This window comes from Mesoplodon mirus (assembly GCF_964341445.2).
Source record: "Mesoplodon mirus genome assembly, chromosome: 4".
NCBI classification, from domain to species: Eukaryota; Metazoa; Chordata; class Mammalia; order Artiodactyla; family Ziphiidae; genus Mesoplodon; species Mesoplodon mirus.
Genome location: NC_138979.1, coordinates 150,553,732 through 150,578,615, shown reverse-complemented (window position 1 = coordinate 150,578,615; position 24,884 = coordinate 150,553,732). Strand labels below are relative to the sequence as shown.

The following is a 24,884-nucleotide window of genomic DNA, read 5'->3' as shown; positions in this document are numbered from 1 at the left end:
CCTTTTGCGGGACGTTTGGCTTTTTCTCTTAGAAGTTAGAAACATTTGTTAAGCTTAGACAGTAGATAAGGTGCTAGAAAGTTGAGTTTTGTATTTGTGCTGCCATCAGGTACAAAGTGGGGAGTTTGTCATGCCCTATTCTGGAAAGTAAGTGTAGTTATTTGAAGGGTGAAATAATTGGAAGGCAATGGTCTTTAAAAGCACATTGAAAATGGAAGCTAGGGACTTCCCTGGCAGTCCAGTGGTTAAGACTCTGCACTTCCACTGCAGAGGGAATGGGGAACTAAGATCCCGCATGCCTCGCGGTGTGGCCCTCCCAGAAAAAGGAAGCTAAAAGGGTTGGTGAGCAGTACCTGCCCCTAGAACCCTGTCTTGGTCCCTTTCCCAGGAACTTACACCCACGCTCCTCTCTCCCCCTCCAAGATGAGGCCAGCGTGCCTCAGTGAGGCTGGTGAGGGAGAGCTGTCTGTCTGGAGGGGTGTTTCTTACTCAATTTATTATGAAGCAGTAGTATCTGGTAAAGGGTGATGTTAATCTCTGGTCAAATGTAGGTCAGGTGTGTTTTGTTTTCACTGCTCACCCTTTAGCTCAGGGCTTTATTTTACTAATGAAGGGTCACAGAGACAGAGACTTACACACAGACACAGAGTAAGGTGCAGTGACAGTTTTGACAGTTCCCCGTTTATTTTCAGTGATTTCATATAAGAACACATACTCAATAGCCAGAAACTCTGCCTCAGGAGCCTCAAGTGTTGTGTGCGTTTTTTTAATTCAAAATTCAAGAGGTTTAAATTTTCTTTTAGCATTACCTGATTTTGAACCGTAAAGTGTTTAAAGCAGATGTTAAAGGACTATACGTGTTCTCAAAAAAGCCCCGTGTTGTTATTGTTTTATCAACTTGTGCACTTTGGGTCTTACCAAAATGACTTAATTTACCAGTTTTAGTACCTTTCTGGGATGTAGGATCCAAAGTCCATGCATAATGATATGTAGCAAAAACCTGGTATCACAGGGCTAGCCTGTGTGTGGGACGTGAGTGCTTGACTGCCAGCAGCAAGATGGCCTGCTCCGTATTTATACACAGTAAGCACCGTGACTATTGCAGTGTTTACACCTCTATTTTTGGATTCCAAGATTTAATATCAACAATCTTCACTTTTGGATTCACTGCTACATTTCCAATTTTGGAGACAGTGCAATATAGTTGTCTCTCTGTGGGAAATATTTCCCGGTGATGGTTCGTGTGGGGATAATAGAGTCTAGAGAGAATTAATTTAACATTACTGTCAGCATTTCAGCAGGTAAAAAGTTGCCTCTTACTTTGAGCAAAGTTTAGTCTTGAAATAGAAGCCTAATGGGAGTGGAGGGTTCGTGGTTGGAATTTGTGGGTAATAAGATGGAGTGGCAGGGATGGGTCTAGATTACAGAGGTCTTGGCAAACTAAGTAGAAGAGGTTAGACTTAATCTTGTGGACAGCAAGCAGAGAGTTGCTAAGGTTTTTGAATAGGAGGTGAAATGTAAACGATATTCTTATTTTTCTTTCTCCTGCCCCACAAAAAAAGCTTCCTGCCAGCTCCTTTACAGAGATTTTTGGCTGGCATAGTTAACCCAGGATGGCCGGTGGCAGAAGGCTGTTGTCCTAATCTTGTCAGATGGTAGCAAAGGAAGAGGAATTGGAAAAGAATATGTAAAGGAACTCCCCATCTTCCCTCTTTTTTCCTGTGCTCATAAAAGAACATTTGGAAACCAGAGAAAAAAATGATCCATAGTTTCATTATTTAAATTCAATCATTGTCCACCTTTTGGCCAGTTTCCTCCTAGTCACTGTTTTAAAATGAGATTTTTCCCTTAAATAAAAAATTTTTAGATATGCTTTCATGGAATACAATTTTAAGAACAGGGCTTAGGCAGTGAATGTTCAATGAATTTAACAATTCTATACACTCATGTAACGATAATGCCAGATCTAGAACATTGCCGTCACTTAAGAAAATTTCCTTGTTCCCTTTCCTGTTTTCCCTTGTTAAAATTTTTTTTCTAATCTTACTACGTATTTAATTTTGCATTAAAAATTTCTTTAGAATTATGATGTAAACATGCTTTCATGTAATTAAATATATTTTAAAAACATCGTTCTAATGTCTGCCTCATACTCCATCATGTGGATATACCATTGTTTACTTAATGGTTTTCCCATTTGGGTACATTTAAACTGTTCTCAAATTCCACTATTAAAAGTAACACCGGGACTTCCCTGGTGATCCAGTGGTTAAGACTTCGCCTTCCAATGCAAGGGGTGCGGGTTCCATCCCTGGTCTGGGAGCTAAGATCCCACATGCCTCGTGGCCGAAAAACCAAAACATAAAACAGAAGCAATATTGTAAGAAATTCAGTAAAGACTTTAAAAATGGTCCACGTCAAAAAAAAAAAAAAAAAAAGTAACACCACCATTAGACCCAAGAGACATTGTGAAGGAATAAATAAAATGACTTGTTGATAAGTTGCATAAAGCAGATAGCGGAGAGGAAGAGTTAAAGAAAATTCCAAAGGGTTAGACAGATGAGAAAGGTGAGAAGAGAATTCTCTTTCAGGGGGAAGTAGAGGATGTGATTGGTTTTGACTAGAATGAATTTGAGATCTAGTGAGATGTCAGAATTGCTCTGTACATAATTGGAAATAATGGAGTTAAGGACATCCTAGTGCCCTGGAAACAGAAGTCATAGTAGAAGAGATGACAGAGAACTGAGTATTGAGACAAGAGCATCATGCCAAGGATTCAGCTTTGCTCGACCTTGAGTTGTAGTGCTGATTTTTCTTTTTTTGAGATTTGTGTACTTGTTCATTGGGTGAAATTGATGACTTTGAGGCATTCATTTGACTTCTTTATTCAGTATTCCAAGATCCAGAACGTGCTTTGCTTTCTATTTTGATTCACACTAAGACCTTTTACTGTGATTGGTGCTAATTCTGAGAAAGAAAAGTTGATGTGGGCATCTCTCACTTTACCTTAGCTGAGGTTAGAGCAGCTGCCATTTAGTTTTCTTGTCGTTCTGCTGGATTCTTTCCCACTAATGGGGGATTGACATTTTTGCATAAGAAAATTAAATTGCCTGAATTAGAAGAAGTTACTGGAGAATGGAAGAAATAATTTAATAGGAAACAATTGCTAACTTTTGAGTAAATAGTGCGAATTGAACACATATATGCGTATGTTTACTTCCTTTATCTCTGAACCCACACAAAAATTACTGAAAGGAAATAAAGCCCACAGGAACAAAGCAAAATGGAGAGGACATCTCAGACTCAGCATTTTGGAAACCAGAAAGCAAATGAACTGGTGGTCACTACCTTGGCTGATTAGAGACAGTTGAACCCTAAGCAACAGCAAGGACAGTTCAGAAGTAGCCAACTCATACCGTATTAACCCCTGGAAGGTGCAGAAAGGTACTTTTCAAAGTAAGGGTGCATGGGGGCAAAAATAGGAGACTTGGTGGAAGGTCTGTGTAAGAAGTAGCTGGAACTCCTGATCCTACCCACTCCCCGCAAACCAGGCAGCCAGATGACTGCATCTCCCAACTCCCAGCAGAAGACTGAAGGGCTCCGCTCTGGAGAGGCTAAACTGGAGGGAATCTAGACTCAGGGATATTGGGCACAGTTCAGAGCAATCGTCCCTTTCTGAAAGCAGGGAATCATGCTGAGTGGAAGGATCCTTAACCCTCTTCCCCATCCCAGCTCCCAGATCCCTTTTGCTGCTACTCTGGAGATGGATGTTTCATTTCTGGAGAATCAGACAAGCCCAAGAGAAAAGACCCAAAGGCACCAATAAAAGGAGAGTTCCTGGGAGGACGAAAGGGGGGTCGTGGTAAGGAAATGGCCCGGCCGGTCTCAATGCCACCCTCTCATACAGGGCTCCCATTTTAATATGCCCGGATGTGGCACTGTGAGTAAGAGCGCTGATTTTGTGGGTTTCAGTCCTCTCTCCTTGCTCTGTACTGGCATTAATGCTATTAGTTAGTTTTGTGAGATTTTGAATTTTATATAAGTGCACACGGAGGGGGCTCTGCTCAGATATCCTCCTCTTTCCCTTGCATCCCCCTACCCTCCCGATCTCTTTTCCTGCTATTGGCGCATTGCTGTCTTCTGATGGGCATGTGGTAGTTCAGAGAGAATGGAACAAAAGACAGAGACCTTTCCTTCACGCACTTTCTCCCTTTTGTCTCCTTGTAACTAAATGTTGATGTTATTCCTCAAAACTGTACCTAGTATTTACATTTGATATGTATTCAGGTTCTATTGATTCTCTGGTCTTAATCTCTCATGGACAGATCCCTTTCTTCCTATGCAGTTGTCAGTGCTCTGATCCTTCTAGAAACTGATTGTCTAAAGGGATCAAATTATTTTCAGAAAACTCCAGTTACACCAATTGATCATAACAATTGTCAATTAAATACTGCCACCACCAACAGCAGCAGTAATAACATCAATGAAAACAGGGGTTTTTTTTTTTGAAAGAAACACTTAATGAAGGAACTATAAGTAAAAATGATGGTATCCTTGTGACTTAGGAAAATAGTACATGACCAGAATTTCTATTACTTTAATCTTGTCTTTTGAATTTGTCTACATATTTAAAAATTCTAATTGGGCAACATAAATTTTTAAACTTCCTTTTTTGTTGTTTGTTACTCTCTTTCTTCAACTGACTGCTAAGCTTTTCATCATTTTAAGATGTTCTTTCTACCTCATTTCAGAAATCAGGTTTAATAGAATGGCTGCTATGTCCTAGAAAGCCCTGTTAATACAGACTTAAGGTATGAAAGTGAATGGATAACAATAATTAGGTTGTAATCATTGACTTTAGAAATCTTTTAAATCCTCGTCTAGATTTCCGAATGTTGTAAAACAAACCTCACAACTGTCACAAGTACGTGTTTCTTAGTCACGTGGGAACAGTGCTCTCTGTCTTTGGTTCTGGTTCGGTGAATATTTTCTGAAAGGTATAGAGCTTTGTCCACAAAGGTGGTTTTATGATAAAAACGTGAACAACCTTGCTGCAGTAGCTTGACACACCTGTGTATCACAATATTTTAGTCCTTACTGTGTCGCTAGGACCTGTGCTTGTGGCACACACCCCGGCATTGCCGAGGTGGTTTTGGTTCAAGGAATCATATTTAACTCAAGTGAGCGTGTTTGAATAATAACTTGTGGAAACGCTTGTCTGAACATTTTAATTGTATTGATAATATTACATAGCAATGACAGTTACATGTTTAATATATTAGAGAATAAAGTGACACCTGCAGTGGATGGCTCATAATCTAGGAGGTTGTCATACTGATTTAATTAAATTTCTGCTCTTTAGAGTTAGTGCTAAGGACTTGTCTTTATGCTAGAATAAGGGATTTTAATGGTTCCACAACTTTTAAACAGCCTCATCCATTCGCGTAGACAGTGAGGTTTAAAAAGAGAATTTATACTTAGTCTGAAGACTACGGTAGATTTATTGTGGTAATTAAAAGACATAGTTTGGCTTTAGAAACAAATTATTGATTGAACAAATTGCCAGTGAATTAAATTAAGTGCTAATTGAAAGTTTGAAAATGTTGCCATTTGTTTCCTAATCAGAGCATCAGCTTAAAAGATATTTATCTGCTCTAAATTCCTTGAGTGTAATTACAAGTGCTTTGGGATTTCCCCCCTTGTTTTTATTTATGAGTAATTATTTATCTATAATTACTTTAAAAGGGGTTGAGAGTCAGGCTTGAAAGGTTCTTTATCATTGGGACCATTAAGAATTCTTAAATTTGGTGCTACCAAAAGTAACTTGACATTATGTGTATAAGCTATTTATTACTTTGATGTTATAAAACATACATAGCATAGCAGGGTATCTAGGCAAATTTTATTGGAATTTTAGTTCTGATTCTTAGAGTTTGAATATTTAATACAAATCCTAGTATGTTTGGAAATAGTCTTCTCTGTTCAAACGTCTGATTTAGAGATTTAAAGTAAGTTTTGTTTACGTTCACACTTTTGTTTTAGATGTAATTGTTTTTGAAAATTGCATCCATGGTAAATGTTGATGAACTACTTATGAGATTTTCCTATTTTCTTTCAAGATTTAGTTTTACTATATCTATTTAGATGCATCTATTGGGCTAACACAAAATACTATGAAAGTAATGCATGATGACCTAGCTTCAACATTGCATTTACTGGGTCCTCCCTCTGATTATAAATGCTGGATTAAATCATTTGTTTCTTTTCAATAGATGATGGATTATGGAATGAATGAATGAAGAACTGGATGAAAAACTCGGGGATATCATTGAAATTGTTACTTGCATGAGGTCTTAATACAAATAGTGCTAGAGGAATAATGGCACTTTGAATTTTGCTTGAAGGTTCTCTATTTAACATTCTTCATATAGTTCTTTTTTGTTAGAAAATTTGCATCTTAGATAATCCCAAGGAAATGTATTTTATAGCTATGATGTCATTTTTATATTTACAGTTGGTATACTTGCAGTATTGCATAAGTGTATGAAATTATAGTTTCACAGATGAAAGAGGGAGAAATATTTTTGATATCAACAAGTTCACCTGCTTTTATCAATGAAAGATGGTACTTAATCATCTAGAAAATATTTTAAAGCACAGGGAAGATGATTTAAGTTGCCTTGTTATGCTGTGGTGAAAGTGGTCCCTGATTACATTACATGCCTGGTTTTCCCAAGCCTTAAGTCTTAATAGTGCTAACAAATGTATAACTAAAGGAAATAAAAAGTATTCCTTTAATACCTTTAAAAAATACTTTTTAATAGTCCTTTAAGTTACATAGTTGTGTTTTTTTTTTTTAAAGTAATACTCACTCTATTGTCCTTACCTTCTGTTTTGTTCTTTATTAATCCTGGCAGATGTTTAGTGACTAGCTACTAGGTGCTAACACATTCTGTTCTTTTATAATGTGCTAGTTATTTTCCTTAAGCAATAACAACAGCAAGATGTCGACCAAAATCATGGTGTAAAGTTAGTAGTTTCTATGGAGAGGAAGGGATTGAGGACAGTTGAGTTTTTATTTATTTATTTATTTTTCTGCAGTGTTTTAAGTAACTAAAATATTAGTAGTTGTATTTTAATATCACAAGTTAAAAAGTAATAAGTTGTTTAATCAAAAACTGATGAAAGTATGCCTAAACACTTCTTGCTCTTTTGCTTATTGGGCCATGCACTTAGGAACCTTTTAGTCTTCTCTTTCACGTTTGGCCAAGGCTTCGAAATTTATTTTTTTATGCCATAGTTAACAGTAATCAGCAGGAAACTAAAGAACTGAAAAGTAAGAGAGCAGCCAATCCTTCAAAGCAAGCCCCTGTTAGGTCCTAGGCCTTGCCCGCAGCAGTATCCCCCTCTCCTCCTCTTCCCTCGTATGTTACAGCGCCAGTCCTGAGTCACAACTGAGTTGTAACCAGTAGAGGTTCTTAATTAATATTGGTGTTATTTTAGGGTTGTCGGATTTAGGAAATAAAAATATAGGGCGCCTAGTTAAATTTCAATTTCAGATAAACGATGAATAATTTTTTTTTCCCCTTGCAGTATGTGGGACATACTTGAGCGAAAAACTATTTGTTTATGTGAAACTTAGACTCAACTGGTACACTGTATTTTATCTGGAAACCCTATTTATTTCCATTCATTGTATATCAGGCTCTAGGCATTCAGAAATTAGTAAAGAGCCCCTGAGGGTCTCAAAATCTAATTGCGCAAGTGAGAAGAAGGGATGTGAGGAGCAGGAACACCAGAGAGGAAACCACTGCTGTCATCAAAGTGTTTGATGATGCGGAGCTGAACCAGACAGCAGGCGTGCAGAGCGTGTTTTATTTCTCTGTTAGTGCCGGGCAAGGTCATCAGCTTAGGCCTGAATGCTCTCCGGTAAACAGTGCCCATGGATGCCGTTGAGGGCCACTGACAGGCCAAAAACCTAAGAAGGGGGTGATGGGAAAGGAGGATGGGAAAATGAGAGAGTAATAAAAATGATAAAAAGAAATGATGAGGGGAATCAGAGGAAGAAGAGAGGGAGATATAAAGAAGTTGGGTCCATACATGGTCTTCAGGGGTTGGGGTGGAGGTGATGTGTCAAGGAAAGAACCCCCAGAACTCTCTGTGCAGATCACGGCACTGTGTTACCTTGAAAAACTCACAAGCTCTTTGGACGTCACTTTTCTTATTTCATACAAATGGAGCTGGATTAGGTAGTCTGTAACATGATGTGATTCTAGAAGCAACTCAGTGGAACCCTTAATCCTAGGTTTGCTGTCTTTGAGGAGGGCTTTTAACATTCCAGATTTTAATACCCATTCCTCCCATTCCCCCAGCTTTGCTTTCTGTCCTTATCGTCACTTTCTGGAGGCCAGGCCAGTGCCTTCAAGCCTTCAGTTTGATTCCAACATTCAGTGTTTATTGGAATATCATTGAAATGAAAATGAATTAGACTACCTCAAGGACACTTCTTTCTTTCTTTTTTTTTTTTTTTTTCTGGCATCACAGAAAGATTTTTATTACTTTTTATTGTTGTTGAACGAGAAGGAAAAAAAATTAAATGGTTCAAGTTTAAATGGATGGTTCTTAAGTAATCATTTGAAAGACCAATATATCATTTTACACTGTGAACTATGTGCACATATGTGTGAACTGGAAACCAAGGGGAAGGGACACTTATTTCTTAATTTTTTTTCTTTGCATTAACCCCAGTGTAGATTAAAATAAAATAGTTGAAAAATAAATTCTTCTAACATACTGTAAAAACTTATTTTGTTCATTTTTTTAAAAATTGGAATATAATTGCTTTACAGTGTTATGTTTTTACTTTCTACTGTACAGCCAAGTGAGTCAGCTATAGTATACATATATCCCCTCTGTTTTGGATTTCCTTCCCATTTAGGTCACTGCAGAGCATTGAGTAGAGTTCCCTGCGCTATACAGTAGGTTCTCATTAGTTATCTATTTTATACATACTATCAATAGTGTTTATATGTCAATCCCCATCTCCCAATTCATCCCACCCACCCGCTTCCCGCTTTGTATCCGTACATTTGTTCTCTTCGTCTGTGTCTGCTTTGGAAATAAGATCATCTATACCATTTTTTTTAAATTCCACATACACGTTAGTATACGATACTTGTTTTTCTCTTTCTGACTTACTTCACTCTGTATGATAGTCTCTGTGTCCATCCACATCTATGCAAAAGACCTCACGACAGTGAGAGGCACGTGTACAGCAAAAAAAAAAAAAGTGAATCAGCTATATGTATACATATACCCGCATATCTCCTCCCTCTTGCGTTTCCCTCTCACCCTCCCTATCCCACCCCTCTAGGTGGTCACAAAGCACCGAGCTGATCTCCCTGTGCTATGCGGCTGTTCCCACTAGCTATCTATTTCACATTTGGTAGTATATATAAGTCCATGACACTCTCTCACTTCGTCTCAGTTTATCCTACCCCCTCCCCATGTCTTCAAATCCATTCTTTATGTCTGCGTCTTTATTCCTGTCCTGCCCCTAGGTTCTTCATAACCTTTTTTTTTTTCAGTTTCCATATATATGTGTTAGCATACGGTATTTGTTTTTCTCTTTCTGACTTACTTCACTCTGTATGACAGACTCTAGGTACATCCACCTCACTACAAATAACTTAATTTCGTTTCTTTTTTATGGCTGAATAATATTCCATTGTATATATGTCCCACATCTTCTTTATCCATTCATCTGTCAATGGACATTTAGGTTGCTTACATGTCCTGGCTATTGTAAATAATGCTGCAATGAACATTGCAGTACATGACTTCTTTTGAATTATGGTTTTCTCAGGGTATATGCCCAGTAGTGGGATTGCTGGGTCATATGGTAGTTCTATTTGTAGTTTTTTAAGGAACCTCTATACTGTTCTCCTTAGTGGCTGTATCAATTTACATTCCCACCAACAGTGCAAGAGGGTTCCCTTTTTCCACACCCTCTCCAGCATTTATTGTTTGTAGATTTTTTGATGATGACCGTTCTGACTGGTGTGAGGTGATACCTCATTGTAGTTTTGATTTGCATTTCTCTAATGGTTAGTGATGTTGAGCATCCTTTCATGTGTTTGTTGGCAATCTGTGTATCTTCTTTGGAGAAATGTCTGTTTAGGTCTTCTGCCCATTTTTGGATTGGGTTGTTTTTTTTTTTTTATATTGAGCTGCATGAGCTGCTTGTAAATTTTGGAGAATAATCCTTTGTCAGTTGCTTCATTTGCAAATATTTTCTCCCATTCTGAGGGTTGTCTTTCCATCTTGTTTATGTTTTCCTTTGCTGTGCAAAAGCTTTTAAGTTTCATTTAGGTCCCATTTGTTTATTTTTGTTCTTATTTCCATTTATCTAGAGGGTGGGTCTGAAAGGATCTTGCTGTTATTTATTTCATAGAGTGTTCTGTCTATGTTTTCCTCTAATAGTTTAATAGTGTCTGGCCTTACATTTAGGTCTGTAATCCATTTTGAGTTTATTTTTGTGTATGGTGTTGGGGAGTGTTCTAATTTCATTCTTTTATATGTAGCTGTCCAGTTTTCCCAGCACCACTTATTGAAGAGGCTGTCTTTTCTCCATTGTATATTCTTGCCTCCTTTATCAAAAATAAGGTGACCATATGTGCGTAGGTTTATCTCTGGGCTTTCTATCCTGTTCCATTGACCTATATTTCTGTTCTTGTGCCAGTACCATACTGTCTTGATTATTGTAGCCTTGTAGTATAGTCTGAAGTCTGGAAGCCTGATTCCTCCAGCTCCGTTTTTCTTTCTCAAGATTGCTTTGGCTATTCGGGGTCTTTTGTGTTTCCATAGAAATTGTGAATTTTTTTGTTCTAGTTCTGTGAAAAATGCCATTGGTGGTTTGATAAGAGTTGCATAGAATCTGTAGATTGCTTTAGGTAGTATAGTCATTTTACCAGTGTTGATTCTTCCAGTCCAAGAACATGGTATATCTCTCCTTCTGTTTGTATCATCTTTAATTTCTTTCATCAGTGTCTTATAATTTTCTGCATACAGGTTTTTTGTCTCCTTGGGTAGGTTTATTCCTAGGTATTTTATTCATTTTGTTGCAATGGTAAATGGGAGTGTTTTCTTAATATCTCTTTCAGATTTTTCATCATTAGTGTATAGGAATGCAAGAGATTTCTGTGCATTAATTTTGTATCCTGCTACTTTACCAAATTCATTGATTAGCTCTACTAGTTTTCTGGTAGAATCCTTAGGATGCTCTATGTGTAGTATCATGTCATCTGCAAACACTGACAGCTTTACTTCTTCTTTTCCAATTTGGATTCCTTTTATTTCCCTTTCTTCTCTGATTGCTGTGGCTAAAACTTCCAAAACTATGTTGAATAAAAGTGGTGAGAGTGGGCAACCTTGTCTTGTTCCTGATTTTAGAGGAAATGGTTTCAGTTGTTCACCATTGAGAACGATGTTGGCTGTGGGTTTGTCATATATGGCCTTTATTATGTTGAGGTAAGTTCCTTCTGTGCCTACTTTCTGGAGGGTTTTCATCACAAATGGGTGTTGAATTTTGTTGAAAGCTTTTTCTGCATCTACTGAGATGATCAAATGGTTTTTCTCCTTCAATTTGTTAATATGGTTTATCACATTGATTGATTTGCGTATACTGAAGAATCCTTGCATTCCTGGAATAAACCCCACTTGATCATGGTGTATGATCCTTTTAATGTGCTGTTGGATTCTGTTTGCTAGTATCTTGTTGAGGATTTTTGCATCTATGTTCATCAGTGATATTGGCCTGTAGTTTTCTTTCTTTGTGACATCTTTGGTTTTGCTGTCAGGGTGATAGTGGCCTCATAGAATGAGTTTGGGAGTGTTCCTCCTTCTTCTATACTTTGGAAGAGTTTGAGAAGGATAGGTGTTAGGTCTTCTCTAAATGTTTGATGGAATTCACCTGTGAAGCCATCTGGTCCTGGGCTTTTGTTTGTTGGAAGATTTTTAATCACAGTGTCAATTTCAGTCCTTGTGATTGGTCTGTTTATATTTTCTATTTCTTCCTGGTTCAGTCTCAGAAGGTTGTGCTTTTCTAAGACTGTGTCCATTTCTTCCAGGTTGTCCATTTTATTGACATATTGTTGCTTGTAGTAATCTCTCATGATCCTTTGTATTTCTGCAGTGTCAGTTGTTACTTCTCCTTTTTCATTTCTAATTCTATTGATTTGTCTTCTCCCTTTTTTTCTTGATGAGTCTGGCTAATGGTTTATCAATTTTGTTTATCTTCTCAAAGAACCAGCTTTTAGTTTTATTGAACCTTGCTATCGTTTCCTTCATTTCTTTTTCATTTATTTCTGATCTGATCTTTATGATTTTTTCCTTCCACTAACTTTGGGCATTTTTTTGTTCTTCTTTCTCTAATTGCTTTAGGTGTAAGGTTAGGTTGTTTATTTGAGATGTTTCTTGTTTCTTGAGGCAGGATTGTATTGCTATAAATTCCCTCTTAGAACTGCTTTTGCTGCATCCCATAGGTTTTGGGTCATTGTGTTTTCATTGTCATTTGTTTCTAGGTATTTTTTTGATTTGCTCTTTGATTTCTTCAGTGATCTCTTGGTTATTAAGTAGTGTGTTGTTTAGCCTCCATGTGTTTGTATTTCTTACAGATTTTTTCCTGTAATTGATACCTAGTCTCATAGCATTGTGGTCGGAAAAGATACTTGATATGATTTCAATTTTCTTAAATTTACCAAGGCTTGATTTGTGACCCAAGATATGATCTGTCCTGGAGAATGTTCCATGAGCACTTGAGAAGAAAGTGTATTCTGTTGTTTTTGGATGGAATGTCCTATAAATATCAATTAAGTCCATCTTGTTTAATGTATCATTTAAAGCTTGTGTTTCCTTATTTATTTTCATTTTGGATGATCTGTCCATTGTTGAAAGTGAAGTGTTAAAGTCCCCTACTATGATTGTGTTACTGTCGATTTCCCCTTTTGTGGCTGTTAGCATTTGCCTTATGTATTGAGGTGCTCCTGTGTTGGGTGCATAAATATTCACAATTGTTACATGTTCTTCTTGGATCAATCCCTTTATCATTATGTAGTGTCCTTCTTTGTCTATTGTAAGAGTCTTTATTTTAAAGTCTATTTTGTCTGATATAAGAATTGTTACTCCAGCTTTCTTCTGATTTCCATTTGCATGGAATATCTTTTTCCATCCCCTCACTTTCAGTCTGTATGTGTCCCTAGGTCTGAAGTGGGTCTCTTGTAGACAGCATATATACGGGTCTTGTTTTTGTTTCCATTCAGCCAGTCTGTGTCTTTTGGTTGGAGCATTTAATCCATTTACATTTAAGGTAATTATCGATATGTATGTTCGTATTACCATTTTCTTAATTGTTTTGGGTTTGTTATTGTAGGTCTTTTCCTTCTCTTGTGTTTCCTGCCTAGAGAAGTTCCTTTAGCATTTGTTCTAATGCTGGTGTGGTGGTGCTGAATTCTCTTAGCTTTTGCTTGTCTGTAAATCTTTTAATTTCTCCGTCAAATCTGAGTGAGATCTTTGCTAGGTAGAGTAATCTTGAATGTAGGTTTTCCCCTTTCATCACTTTAAATATGTCCTGCCACTCCCTTCTGGCTTGCAGAGTTTCTGTGGAAAGATCAGCTGTTAACCTTATGGGGATTCCCTTGTATGTTATTTGCTGTTTTTCCCTTGTTACTTTTTTTTTTTTTTTTTTTTTTTGCAGTATGCGGGCCTCTCACTGTTGTGGCCTGTCCCGTTGCAGAGCACAGGCCCCGGACGCGCAGGCGCAGTGGCCATGGCTCACGGGCCTAGCCGCTCCATGGCATGTGGGATCTTCCCGGACCGGGGCACGAACCCGTGTCCCCTGCATCGGCAGGCAGACTCTCAACCACTGTGCCACCAGGGAAGCCCTCCCTTGTTACTTTTAATATTTTTTCTCTGTATTTAATTTTTGATAGTTTGATTAATATGTGTCTTGGTGCGTTTATCCTTGGATTTATCCTGTATAGGACTCTCTGTGCTTTCTGGACTTGATTAACTATTTCCTTTCCCATATTAGGGAAGTTTTCAACTACAATCTCTTGAAATATTTTCTCCATCCCTTTCTTTTTCTCTTCTTCTTCTAGGACCCCTATATTTTGAATGTTGGTGTGTTTAGTGTTATCCCACAAATCTCTGAGACTGTCCTCAATTCTTTTCATTCTTTTTTCTTTATTCTGCTCTGCAGCAGTTTATTCCACTACTTTATCTTCCAGGTCACCTATCCATTCTTCTGCCTCAGTTATTCTGCTATTGATTCCTTCTCGAGAATTTTTAATTTCATTTATTGTGTGTTCATCATTGTTTGTTTGCTCTTTAGTTCTTCTAAGTCTTTGTTAAATGTTTCTTGTATTTTCTCCATTCTATTTCCAAGAGTTTGAATCATTTGTACTATTGTTAGTCTGAATTCTTTTTCAGGTAGAATGCCTGTTTCCTCTTCATTTGTTTGGTCTGGTGGGTTTTTACCTTGCTCCTTAATCTGCTGTGTGTTTCTCTGTCTTCTCATTTTGCTTAACTTAACTGTGTTCGCGGTCTCCTTTTCACAGGCTGCAGGTTCATAGTTCCCGTTGTTTTTGGTGTCTGCCCCCAGTGGGTAAGGTTGGTTCAGTGGCTTGTGTAGGATTCATGGTGGAGGGGACTAGTGCCTGTTTTCTGGTGGATGAGGCTAGATCTTGTCTTTCTGCTGGGCAGGACCGCCTCCGGTGGTGTGTTTTGGGGGTGTCTGTGACCTTATTATGATTTTAGGCATCCTCTCTGCTTATGGTTGGGGTTGTGTTCCTATCTTGCTAGTTGTTTGGCATAGGGTGTCCAGCACTGTAGCTTGCTGGTGATTGAGTGGAGCTGGGTTGTAGCGTTGAGATGGAGATCTCTGGGGGAGCTTTCACTGTTTGATATTACGTGGTGCCAGGAGTCTCTGGCGGACCAACGTCCTGCATTCAGCTCTCCCACCTCAGAGGCACAGGCCTGACACCCAGCTGGAGCACCAAGACCCTGTCAGCACACGGCTCGGAAATAAAGGGAGAAAGAAAGAAAGAAAGAAAGAAAAAAATAAATAAAGTTATTAAAATAAAAAATAATTATTAAAAATAAGAAATTTAAAAGTAATAAAAAAAAGAAAAAAAAAGAAAGAAGAGAGGAGCCAAACCAAAAAACAAATCCACCAATGATAAGAAGTGCTAAAAACTTTACTAAAAGCAAAAACAAAACCAAAAAAAAAAACCGGACAGACAGAACCCTAGGACAAATGGTAAAAGCAAAGCTATACAGACAAAATCACACAAAGAAGCATACACATACACACTCACAAAAAAGAGAAAAAGGGATAAAAAAATATATATATCATTGCTCCCAAAGTCCACCTCCTCAATTTGGGATGATTCATTGTCTATTCAGGTATTCCACAGATGCAGGGAACATCAAGTTGTTTGTGGAGATTTAATCTGCTGCTCCTGAGGCTGCTGGGAGAGATTTCCCTTTCTCTTCTTTGTTTGCACAGCTCCCGGGGTTCACCTTTGGATTTGGCCCCGCCTCTGCGTGTAGGTTACCTGAGGGCATCTGTTCTTCCCTCAGACAGGACAGGGTTAAAGGAGCAGCTGATTTGGGGGCTCTGGCTCACTCAGGCCGGGGAAGGGAGGGGTATGGATACGGGGCGAGCCTGCGGTGGCAGAGTTTGGCATGACGTTGCAACAGCCTGAGGCATGCCGTGTGTCCTCTCGGGGAACTTGTCCCTGGATTACGGGACCTTGGCAGTGGCGGGCTGCACAGGTTCGCGGGAGGGGAGGTGTGGATAGTGACCTGTGCTTCCACACAGGCTTCTTGGTGGCGGCAGCAGCAGCCTTAGCGTCTCATGCCCGGCTCTGGGGTCCGCGCTGATAGCCGCGACTCGCGCCCGTCTCTGGAGCTCCTTTAAGCAGCGCTCTCCTCGCGCACCGTGAAACAGTGGTCTCTTGCCTCTTCGGCAGGTCCAGACTTTTTCTCGGACTCCCTCCCGGCTGGCTGTGGCGCACTAGCCCCCTTCAGACTGTGTTCACGCAGCCAACCCCCACCTTCCCCAGCGGGTGAGCAGAGAAGCCTCTCGGGCTGGTGAGTGCTGGTCGGCACTGATCCTCTGTGTGGGAATCTCTCCGCTTTGCCCTCCGTGCCCGTTGCTGTGCTCTCCTCCGTGACCCCGAAGCTTCCCCCCTCTGCCACCCGCAGTCTCCGCCCGCGAAGGGGCTTCTAGTGTGTGGAAACCTTTCCTCCTTCACAGCTCCCTCCCACTGGTGCAGGTCCCGTCCCTATTCTTTTGTCTCTGTTTATTCTTTTTTCTTTTGCCCTACCCAGGTACGTGGGGAGTTTCTTGCATTTTGAGAAGTTTGAGGTCTTCTGCTAGCATTCAGTAGATGTTCTGTAGGAGTTGTTCCACGTGTAGATGTATTTCTGATGTATTTGTTGGGAGGAAGGTGATTTCCATGTCTTACTCTTCCGCCATCTTGAAGGTCTCCCTCACATGTTTCTTTTTGAATTATGGTTTTCTCTGGGTATATTCCCAGTAGTGGGATTGCTGGATCATATGGTAGTTCTATTTTTTTTAATTAATTTATTTATTTATTTATTTATTATTTTTGGCTGTGTTGGGTCTTCGTTTCTGTGCAAGGGCTTTCTCTAGTTGGGGCAGGTGGGGGCCACTCTTCATCGCGGTGCTCGGGCCTCTCACTATTGCGGCTTCTCCTGTTGCGGAGCAGAGGCTCCAGACGCACAGGCTCAGTAGCTGTGGCTCACAGGCCCAGCTGCTCCGTGGCACGTGGGATCCTCCCAGACCAGGGCTTGAACCTGTGTTCCCTGCATTGGCAGGCAAATTCTCAACCACTGCGTCACCAGGGAAGCCCTATTTTTAGTTTTTTAAGAAACTTCCATACTGTTCTACATAGTGGCTCTACCAATTTACATTCCCACCAACAGTGTAGGAGGGTTCCCTTTTCACCACACCCTCTCCAGCATTTATCGTTAATAGATTTTTTGATGGTGGCCATTCTGACTGGTGTGAGATGATACCTCATTGTAGGTTTGATTTGCATTTCTCTGATGATTAGTGATGTTGAGCATCTTTTCATGTGCTTCTTGGCCATCTGTATGTCTTCTTTGGAGAAATGTCTATTTAGGTCTTCTGCTCTTTTTTGATTGGGTTGTTTCTTTTGCTTATTTTCTATAATTTGTTTTTGAAGGAATAAAATAGAAGGCTTAGGGCTAGAGCCTCATATATTTAAATATATTAATAGAGATAGTTTGTGACTTTATAAATACCTGGATGCATTTTCTTCTAGCTATATAGACTCTTTACAATACTTCTCTGTGGTGAGGAGTAATGCTGGTGGTTACTTTTGGTCATGATACATTTTCATAGCATGCAACTACCATTACCTATTTAATAATGTTACCTACTTAATAATCCATTTAAAACTTGGGCTATAAATCAGAAGTGGCTGCCATGATAAAGGAAGATTTAATGGATGCAAATTTATTATTTTGTACCATCGTTTTTAACTATTTTTAGATCTTCTAAGTCTTTTGAAAATCTTGTGAAGTCAACTGGATCTTTTCCCCAGTTGGGCTCACACATACAAAGTGTTGCAGAAAATTCAGGGGATTTAGAGGACTCCCCTCTCCCCCGCCCCTTTCCCCCAGCCCATTCAAGGATGACCCAATTTTAAACTCATGACTTTGGAGCTCAAATGTATAGTTAAAGTGGTCCAGTCATTCAGTCCTTCAACCATTCATTCACGAGCTAGACTCTAGGCATTGTGAGAGGCACTGATTTTTAACTCTCCTGATGGTAATAATCTTGTTCAAATTCAAGAGCGCATTTTCATCTTGAAATTAAAAGCATAACTCACATACTGCATGTCAATAACTTATGCTTTTTATGGATTTAGGACTAACTTGGTGTGTCCCAGGAGGATAAACAGCAACTACTGAGTTTCATCCATATTTCTCTTGCTTTAATACAGCTTTTCTTAATTTCCCTTTAGTTATCCATTTTCATTCTTATCTTTATAATTATAGTCACACCATTATAGTCACATCATCTTTCCCCCTAAATCTTTATTTCTAACATTTCTTTGTGCTTCAATATAGCAATCATCTTCAGTGCTACACAGTGTTCTACTAAATAGATGTACGTCTCTAATGTTGGACATAAAGGTTATTTCCAATTTTACACTCTTTGGAGAATGTTGCAAATGACTGCTTTAAGTAGTTTTTTCAGTCTTGTCTTAGATTAGTTTCTTAGGATAGATTTTCAAGGATGAGAGCAATGGTTCATTCATTCATGACATTTTTATTAAGCACCTGTTATGTGCTAGGCAGGGTCAAAGGCTTGGCCTTTTCCATGACACTTGATTTGCTTTGACATTCTTTCCATTTGTGATAGAGAACTACTTAACCAGTTGAGTTGACTATTAATTGTCCAGCCTAATAGATCCTTGCTTCCTCATTACTCATGGTGAATGTTTAGAAGTACACTAAATGTTTAGAAGTATACTAAAGCGTTGTAAGGAAGGCAGATCTGAAGAAATGGCAGTGTGTGGCTAAGTGAGACATACATGCCTTTAGAACTATTTGCTGTTTGGATTATTTACACAATTCAACATTCTTTTGATGTGATGATAATTGAGAGATGAAGCTTTGACCAAAAGAGAGGTTTAGAACACTGTGCAGAGTTAAACATCTTAGGTTAAATAACTTAGGTTTATTTAAATCACTCAAAAATGTAAATTGAAATTTGGTTAAAGCAAACCCAAAACATACAGTTTTATTATATATCCAAACCTTTATTTTGTGAACATCTATTGGATGCCCCATATGTGCCAAGAAAACAAATGTGAATATGACGTTGCATATTCCTAATAAGTGGGAAGAGACATATATGTAAGCAAATACTTGCTGCAGCCCATGGTGGGCACCATAAGAGTGTTAATGTGTCAGAGAGTTCAGAGGAACAGAAGTTTGTGTCCTTTTACCCAGATTTTTAATTACAGAAGACATTCTTCTCCTCCCGTCCCCTCCCCTCCTCTCTCCCCTCCTCTCCTCTCTTCCCTTCACCCTCTCCCTCTCCCTCTCCTGTTTTCTCTCTCTCTCTCTCTTTTTTTTATTAATTTTTATTGAAGTATAGTTGTCCTTCCTCCCTCCCTCCCTGCCTCCCTTCCTTCCTTGGTTTACTTTCACATCTTGGGAGAGGAAAATAAAACTTGTTACAGAGTACAGTAAGTATAAATGATGCACTTGGGATGAAAACTCAACTCAGTTTCTGAAATATACATATAGTTTAATGAAGATTCAGAAAAAAGTAATTAAAAGATCTTTGCTCTTTTGATTACAGTATGACTGGCTGGTTGAAGAGAAGTCATTGGTTGATGGTTATTTGAAAAGCCACCAGTTTCTTTGTAAACATAATTTTTAATAATCATTGGCAGGGACAAAAGTAAAATAATATAACTGCATGCTGTAATTAGCCATAGAAAAAATATTCTAATATGATAATTTTTTTTCAGTCATCTAAGCTAAAGGAGAGCAAAAGAGGTAGTCTGCCCACTTTTCTAGAACACTATAGCGGAGCCTGACAGCCTGGGTTCAGTCATAACTGCTGGTTACTACTGGTAACCTCAGATCTCAACATCCATGCTTCTAGTTCCTCAGCGGTAAATTGGGGAATGATAGTACCCACTTCAGTGCTGCTCTATGCTCATCTTAGTCTACCTCAGAACAACATTTGCTGCTGTTGTCCACTTTTTCCTTCTTAAGACACTCTTCTCTCCTAGCTCCTAAGACCCCCAAACTCTACTGTTTTTTTCTCCTACCTCCTACTCCTTTTCATTTGCCTTTCTTGGCCTTTTTTTTTTTTTTTTCCTGCCTGGTTTCTAAATGTTGGATACCTCAGGGTCTTTCCCTTCTTTCTATTCATTCCTTTCCAAGGAGATCCCTTAGTCCCATGGCTTTAAATATCATCTACATGCTGATGAGTCCCTGTATGTCTCCAGTCCTGACCTATCCAGCTCTGAGGTACAGATTCATGTGTCTGATTGGCTCCTGGATATTGTTCCTTTAACATATTTCTAACTGGATCTCTGGATCTCCCCACCAAGGCCAGGAAACAAAGAAAACTTCCCTTTCCCAGTCATCTCCATCTTTGGTAAATGACCTTATATCTGTGACTCATCCTCGAATCTTTCCTTTCATTCACCCCATACATCCAAGCCAGCAGCAAATACTACCTTCAGAATATATTTTGAATCAGTCTATTTCTGTCTTCTCTGCTAGCCATCATCGTGTCTTGCCACTTCCACAGACTTCTAACTTGTCCCCTTCCTCTTGTCTGTTCTATACATAGCTGCCAGAGTGATTTTTTTTTTTTTAAGTAAAATTCAAATCATGTCACTTCTCTGTTTAGATCCACTGGTGGCTTCCCATTGCGCTTAGAATAAAATCAAAGAAAGCTTCTTTCCAGAGCTTACACATATGGGTTCAATTTCCATATCTAGAAAATAGGGATAATCATGACTTTAACTAGAATATGAACTCCTGGAAGGCACAGATTTTTATCTGCTTTGTTCATTGCTATTGTCCCAGTGCCCAGACAGTGTGTGCACATAATGGGCACCTAATAATTATTTGTTGAATGAGTAAACACATTCAGATTATATGGGCCTCCAGAAGCCTTTCTTTCTCCCTCTTTCAGAGCAACATATCATAGCTTTGTATTTTCTACTTTATACCGAAAGCCCAGTAAAGGCTTCTGGTGCAATCTCTCCCCCTGTCCCTCCTTTTTTTTTTTCTGGCCTGCAGCGGCAGCTTGCAGGATCTTAGTTCCCCAACCAGGGATTGAACCCCGGCCCTCCGCAGTGAAAGCTCAGAGTCCTAACGACTGGACCACCAGGGAATTCCTCCCCACCCCTGTTTTATTTTTTAGATCTGAGGATACATTTGGGTCATTAGGAGAGGATAGATAAATAATAGAACAAGAAACAGAATAGAAATTGGAAGGAACCCTGGGTAGGTTACTGCAAAATAGTAGCAATAGCATTTTAAAAATAAGCATTTTACTATAGAAATCTTGGAATATGTACAGAAATAGTAGAATAGTATAATGAATCCTCGTCTCTTCATAGCCCAGTTTCAACAGTTATCAACTCATGGCTGTTCTTTGAGCATCCAGGATTTAATCTGGAAATTTCCCATGGTAAAGAAGTACCTGGTCTATAGAAATTTGTATTACAGATGTATCTTACCCTGGGCATTGTTGCTATTTTGTAAACCAACTGAGAACAGATTAGATATGATTTCAAGAACTTCAGGTTCTGAGATATCTTTTCTGATTTACTTTTTGTAGATGCCTGAAATTTTACTATTAGTATAACTGTAAATTTGCAAATCGTGAATAAGCCTGAGAAGGGAAATACATGAAGCCCATTAACAGTTATTTATATTTTAGTGTAAACTGATTAATTAGGAGCATGCTTGACTGGTAAGTAACGAAGCACAAGCTTTGATAGAAGGCATAAGATCACAGGGACCTGGGGGCGGAAGGCCTTATAAGGACTACAAGTACTGGTCAAGAGGGTGCTGCTCGGCTATTTTCCATCTTTTCCTGGAGGTGGTTCTGGCCTCAAAGCCTATAGAAAGAGTTCTCCTTCCAGTCTGGTGGTGTTCCTGTCATCTGTCATCTGGGTTCCCTTCTGCTGGCCGCAAAGACCTTGTGTAAGTCTGCTGAGGAGGTGATTCCATTCCAGCTAATTCTGCTGCTTGTTTATTTTTAGGTGTCTTGCAATATATTCAGAACTCTCCCTCCTAGTGACAGCAATGAATTTGATCCAGAAGAAGATGAACCTACCCTTGAGGCGTCGTGGCCACACTTACAGGTACTTTGAACTACCATTTGTTATAAAAGAAAGATCCATTAACTCATTAGCTGATTAGCATGGGAATTCCTTGAAGGCCTTATTCACCAAGAAATCAAATTAGAGTACATTACTGGAAAGCTAGAGAATGCTTTTTATGTTTCTTACTGTTGATAATTAGGATGCCAAAAGAATAAAATAATAAGCATTATAATGCTTTAGGGTGGGCCCTCCTGGGTTGCATGCTCAGCCAGCAGTTTTTATTAGAGCTTCTATGTGATCCTTCCTGCTGGAGGCTCAAACAAGAACAGAACTATTTTCACATTAATATTAGTTAGATGTGATTAGGTCACAGAGTACGTACCTCGTTTTCAGCAGTTAGGTACCCGGGGGACTTTGAATGCCTGTCTTCATGATAACCACAAATGTGTTTCTTTAGCCTGGAAGGGCAAAATCAAATTGCAATAGCTATTTCATAGTGTTGTAAGGAAGAGCAATAGCTAAGAAGAATCTTGTGCAAAGGCCAATTTTGCACTCTTGCACTGAGAAGGCCATGTTTTCCAATCATCCTCATGTGCCAGGACAGATTAGGACCACCCCTGCATCTCCTTTCCCAGCACCAGGCCCATTTGTACTGTATTTACTTCTCCATACCAGCCCCTTTCCATCCTCCTTTCCTGGCTGCCTTCTTTCAAGGCCAGCATTTCTCAAATGAGTAGAACAAGGAAATGTGAGTGCAATGAACCTCAAAGCCATTTTTCCATTCAGTTAGAATGTCCTTAGAGGCTGGGTGACAGCTAGTGAGGAGGGAAGGGAGGGTAGAGAAGGAATATGACCTTGTCCATTTTCACCCTAAGGCAGAAGTCACTGCATCTTTGTAGAAGTGTGCTCACGGTTACTAGTTGACTTTCTGAAGGGCAGGAAACTATGCAGCAGGGAGATAAGGCCTAGAGATATTCTAAGGGTTTATTTTTTTCCCCACTTCAGAATTATTGACATAAATTTGCAGCTTTCCCTGTCCTGCTCTGGCAGCTCAAGGTTGCTGCAGATATACATGTAATGCTCTTTCCCCTAGTTATGTGGAGAGCTTTCAGGGGCTGTGTTTTCTCAACTCTTACCTAGGTATGTTATACATATGTATTCCTGCTACCAATGCCAAAATACAGAGTAAATTAGTTAAAACATTGTAGTTGATTTACTATCTTAGATGCTTGATTTTTTTATAAGGTGCCAGACATACTATCTGTAATCTAAGAAATTTGCAAAACTACTTGTGCTTTTCATGGTGTATTCCAGATTGTGACAAAAAGTCCAAAAAGAAAACAAAAAATGGAATTACTGTTTTGAATGGATGGACTTTTTGTCATGTCTTATTCTTGATGCTTGGCACCAGTTCACAGAAGTGCAGTATAGTCTGGAAGAAATTTAAAAAACAAAGCAAACAAAAAAGATACTTTTCTCAGAAAAGTCCTGCATCTTGTGGTTGAAAAGACGGAAGGATATGTCTTCAAAGCTTCAACTTGTTGTCTTGTCTACATCTCGAAGAAGAGAGAGTAGACCATTCTTGCCATTTGCAGGAGCTTTTTGAATATTCTAAATCATGATCGCCATAGATATAAATTTCCCCTAAAGTATGATAAACTTTATCATACTCAATATTTAACTCAATATTTCAGTTAATCCTTCCTAAGCTTAATGACTCTATAAAATATGGGTCTAGGGTTTCCCTGGTGGCGCAGTGGTTGAGAGTCCGCCTGCCGATGCAGGGGACACGGGTTCGTGCCCTGGTCCGGGAAGATCCCACATGCTGCGGAGCGGCTGGGCCCGTGAGCCATGGCCGCTGAGCCTGCGTGTCCGGAGCCTGTGCTCCGCAATGGGAGAGGCCACAACAGTGAGAGGCCCGCGTACCACAAAAAAAAAAAAAAAAAAAAAAACAGGGTCTAAATTAATTTCTAAAGCTATTAAGCAGAATTCTGCCACCAAAAATCTTGAGCTTGCACTGTGTCTTTACTACAGGAACATTAACTATTAGTTCATCTGCAACGCTTAAAACCAAAGCAACAGTGAGGAGTGATGATGAGACCTGTACCCTTAATGGATCTAAAGTCACAAACTGTATTCCAAAACAGGCTGGTTTCATCTGTGTTGACATCTTGTTTCAGCCTGTAGTCCTCTCTCCCCTTCTTTAGCTCAGGGGGAAACATGACATAGGCTGGATCAGGTAAAGAAGCCTGTAAGAGAAAAGAATGAATATATGTATATGTATAACAATCACTTTGCTGTACACCTGAAACTAACATAACATTATAAATCAACTATACTCCAATAAAATTAAAATTAATTAAAAAAAGAAATCTACTCTTAAAATTCACAAATCAACCTTCATTCATAGCAAAGGCCAAGTCAGAAGGCACTGTCTTTTGCTTTATGGAAGTATTTGTACTGGCTCCTGACTTGTCTCACGAATTCTGTGTTTTCTTTGTATATTCTGACTCCACAAATCAGTCACCTTTCCATTTTCACTAATAAGTGGTTTTAGTACTGGCAAGAGCCCTCGTTGAATGTTTAAGAAAACTTCTTTTCTGTTTGTGATAGGTCGTTCATGTCGTGGTGACCCATCACTAAATTCAACATTTTACTTTATGATTGATCCAAGAATCGATTTTTCCAGACCCAAACAGCACTTTCTTCAGCCTTTTCACTTTTTCTTAACTCCAGCATTAGCAGTGTGCTGCTGATTCTGGCCCACATTTTGCAAGGAAGCACGGTGTTTATTACCAAATCTCTGACAATAGTAGAGAACAACAAAATCACATTATGGTTGTTGGGTGGTTGGCTAGGCTCATTGCCTCACTAACTGTCTGCTCCTGCACACTCTGATTTTAATTGTGGCTCGTATAGAATTACTCATTACAACAAATCATGGATCTTTGAGGATATTTA

General features: G+C 39.1%; 1 protein-coding gene across 5 annotated transcripts in view; it reads left to right on the top strand.

The window, feature by feature from the left end:
* PPP2R5E (protein phosphatase 2 regulatory subunit B'epsilon) overlaps positions 1–24,884 on the top strand; it is a 159,160-nt gene that overhangs the window by 95,997 nt on the left and 38,279 nt on the right. For all 5 annotated transcript variants that reach the window (XM_082619905.1, XM_082619907.1, XM_082619906.1 and 2 more), the window contains exon 4: positions 21,861–21,962. In XM_082619905.1, coding sequence (XP_082476031.1) covers positions 21,861–21,962 — 102 coding nt within the window. The remainder of the gene's footprint in view (positions 1–21,860; positions 21,963–24,884) is intronic.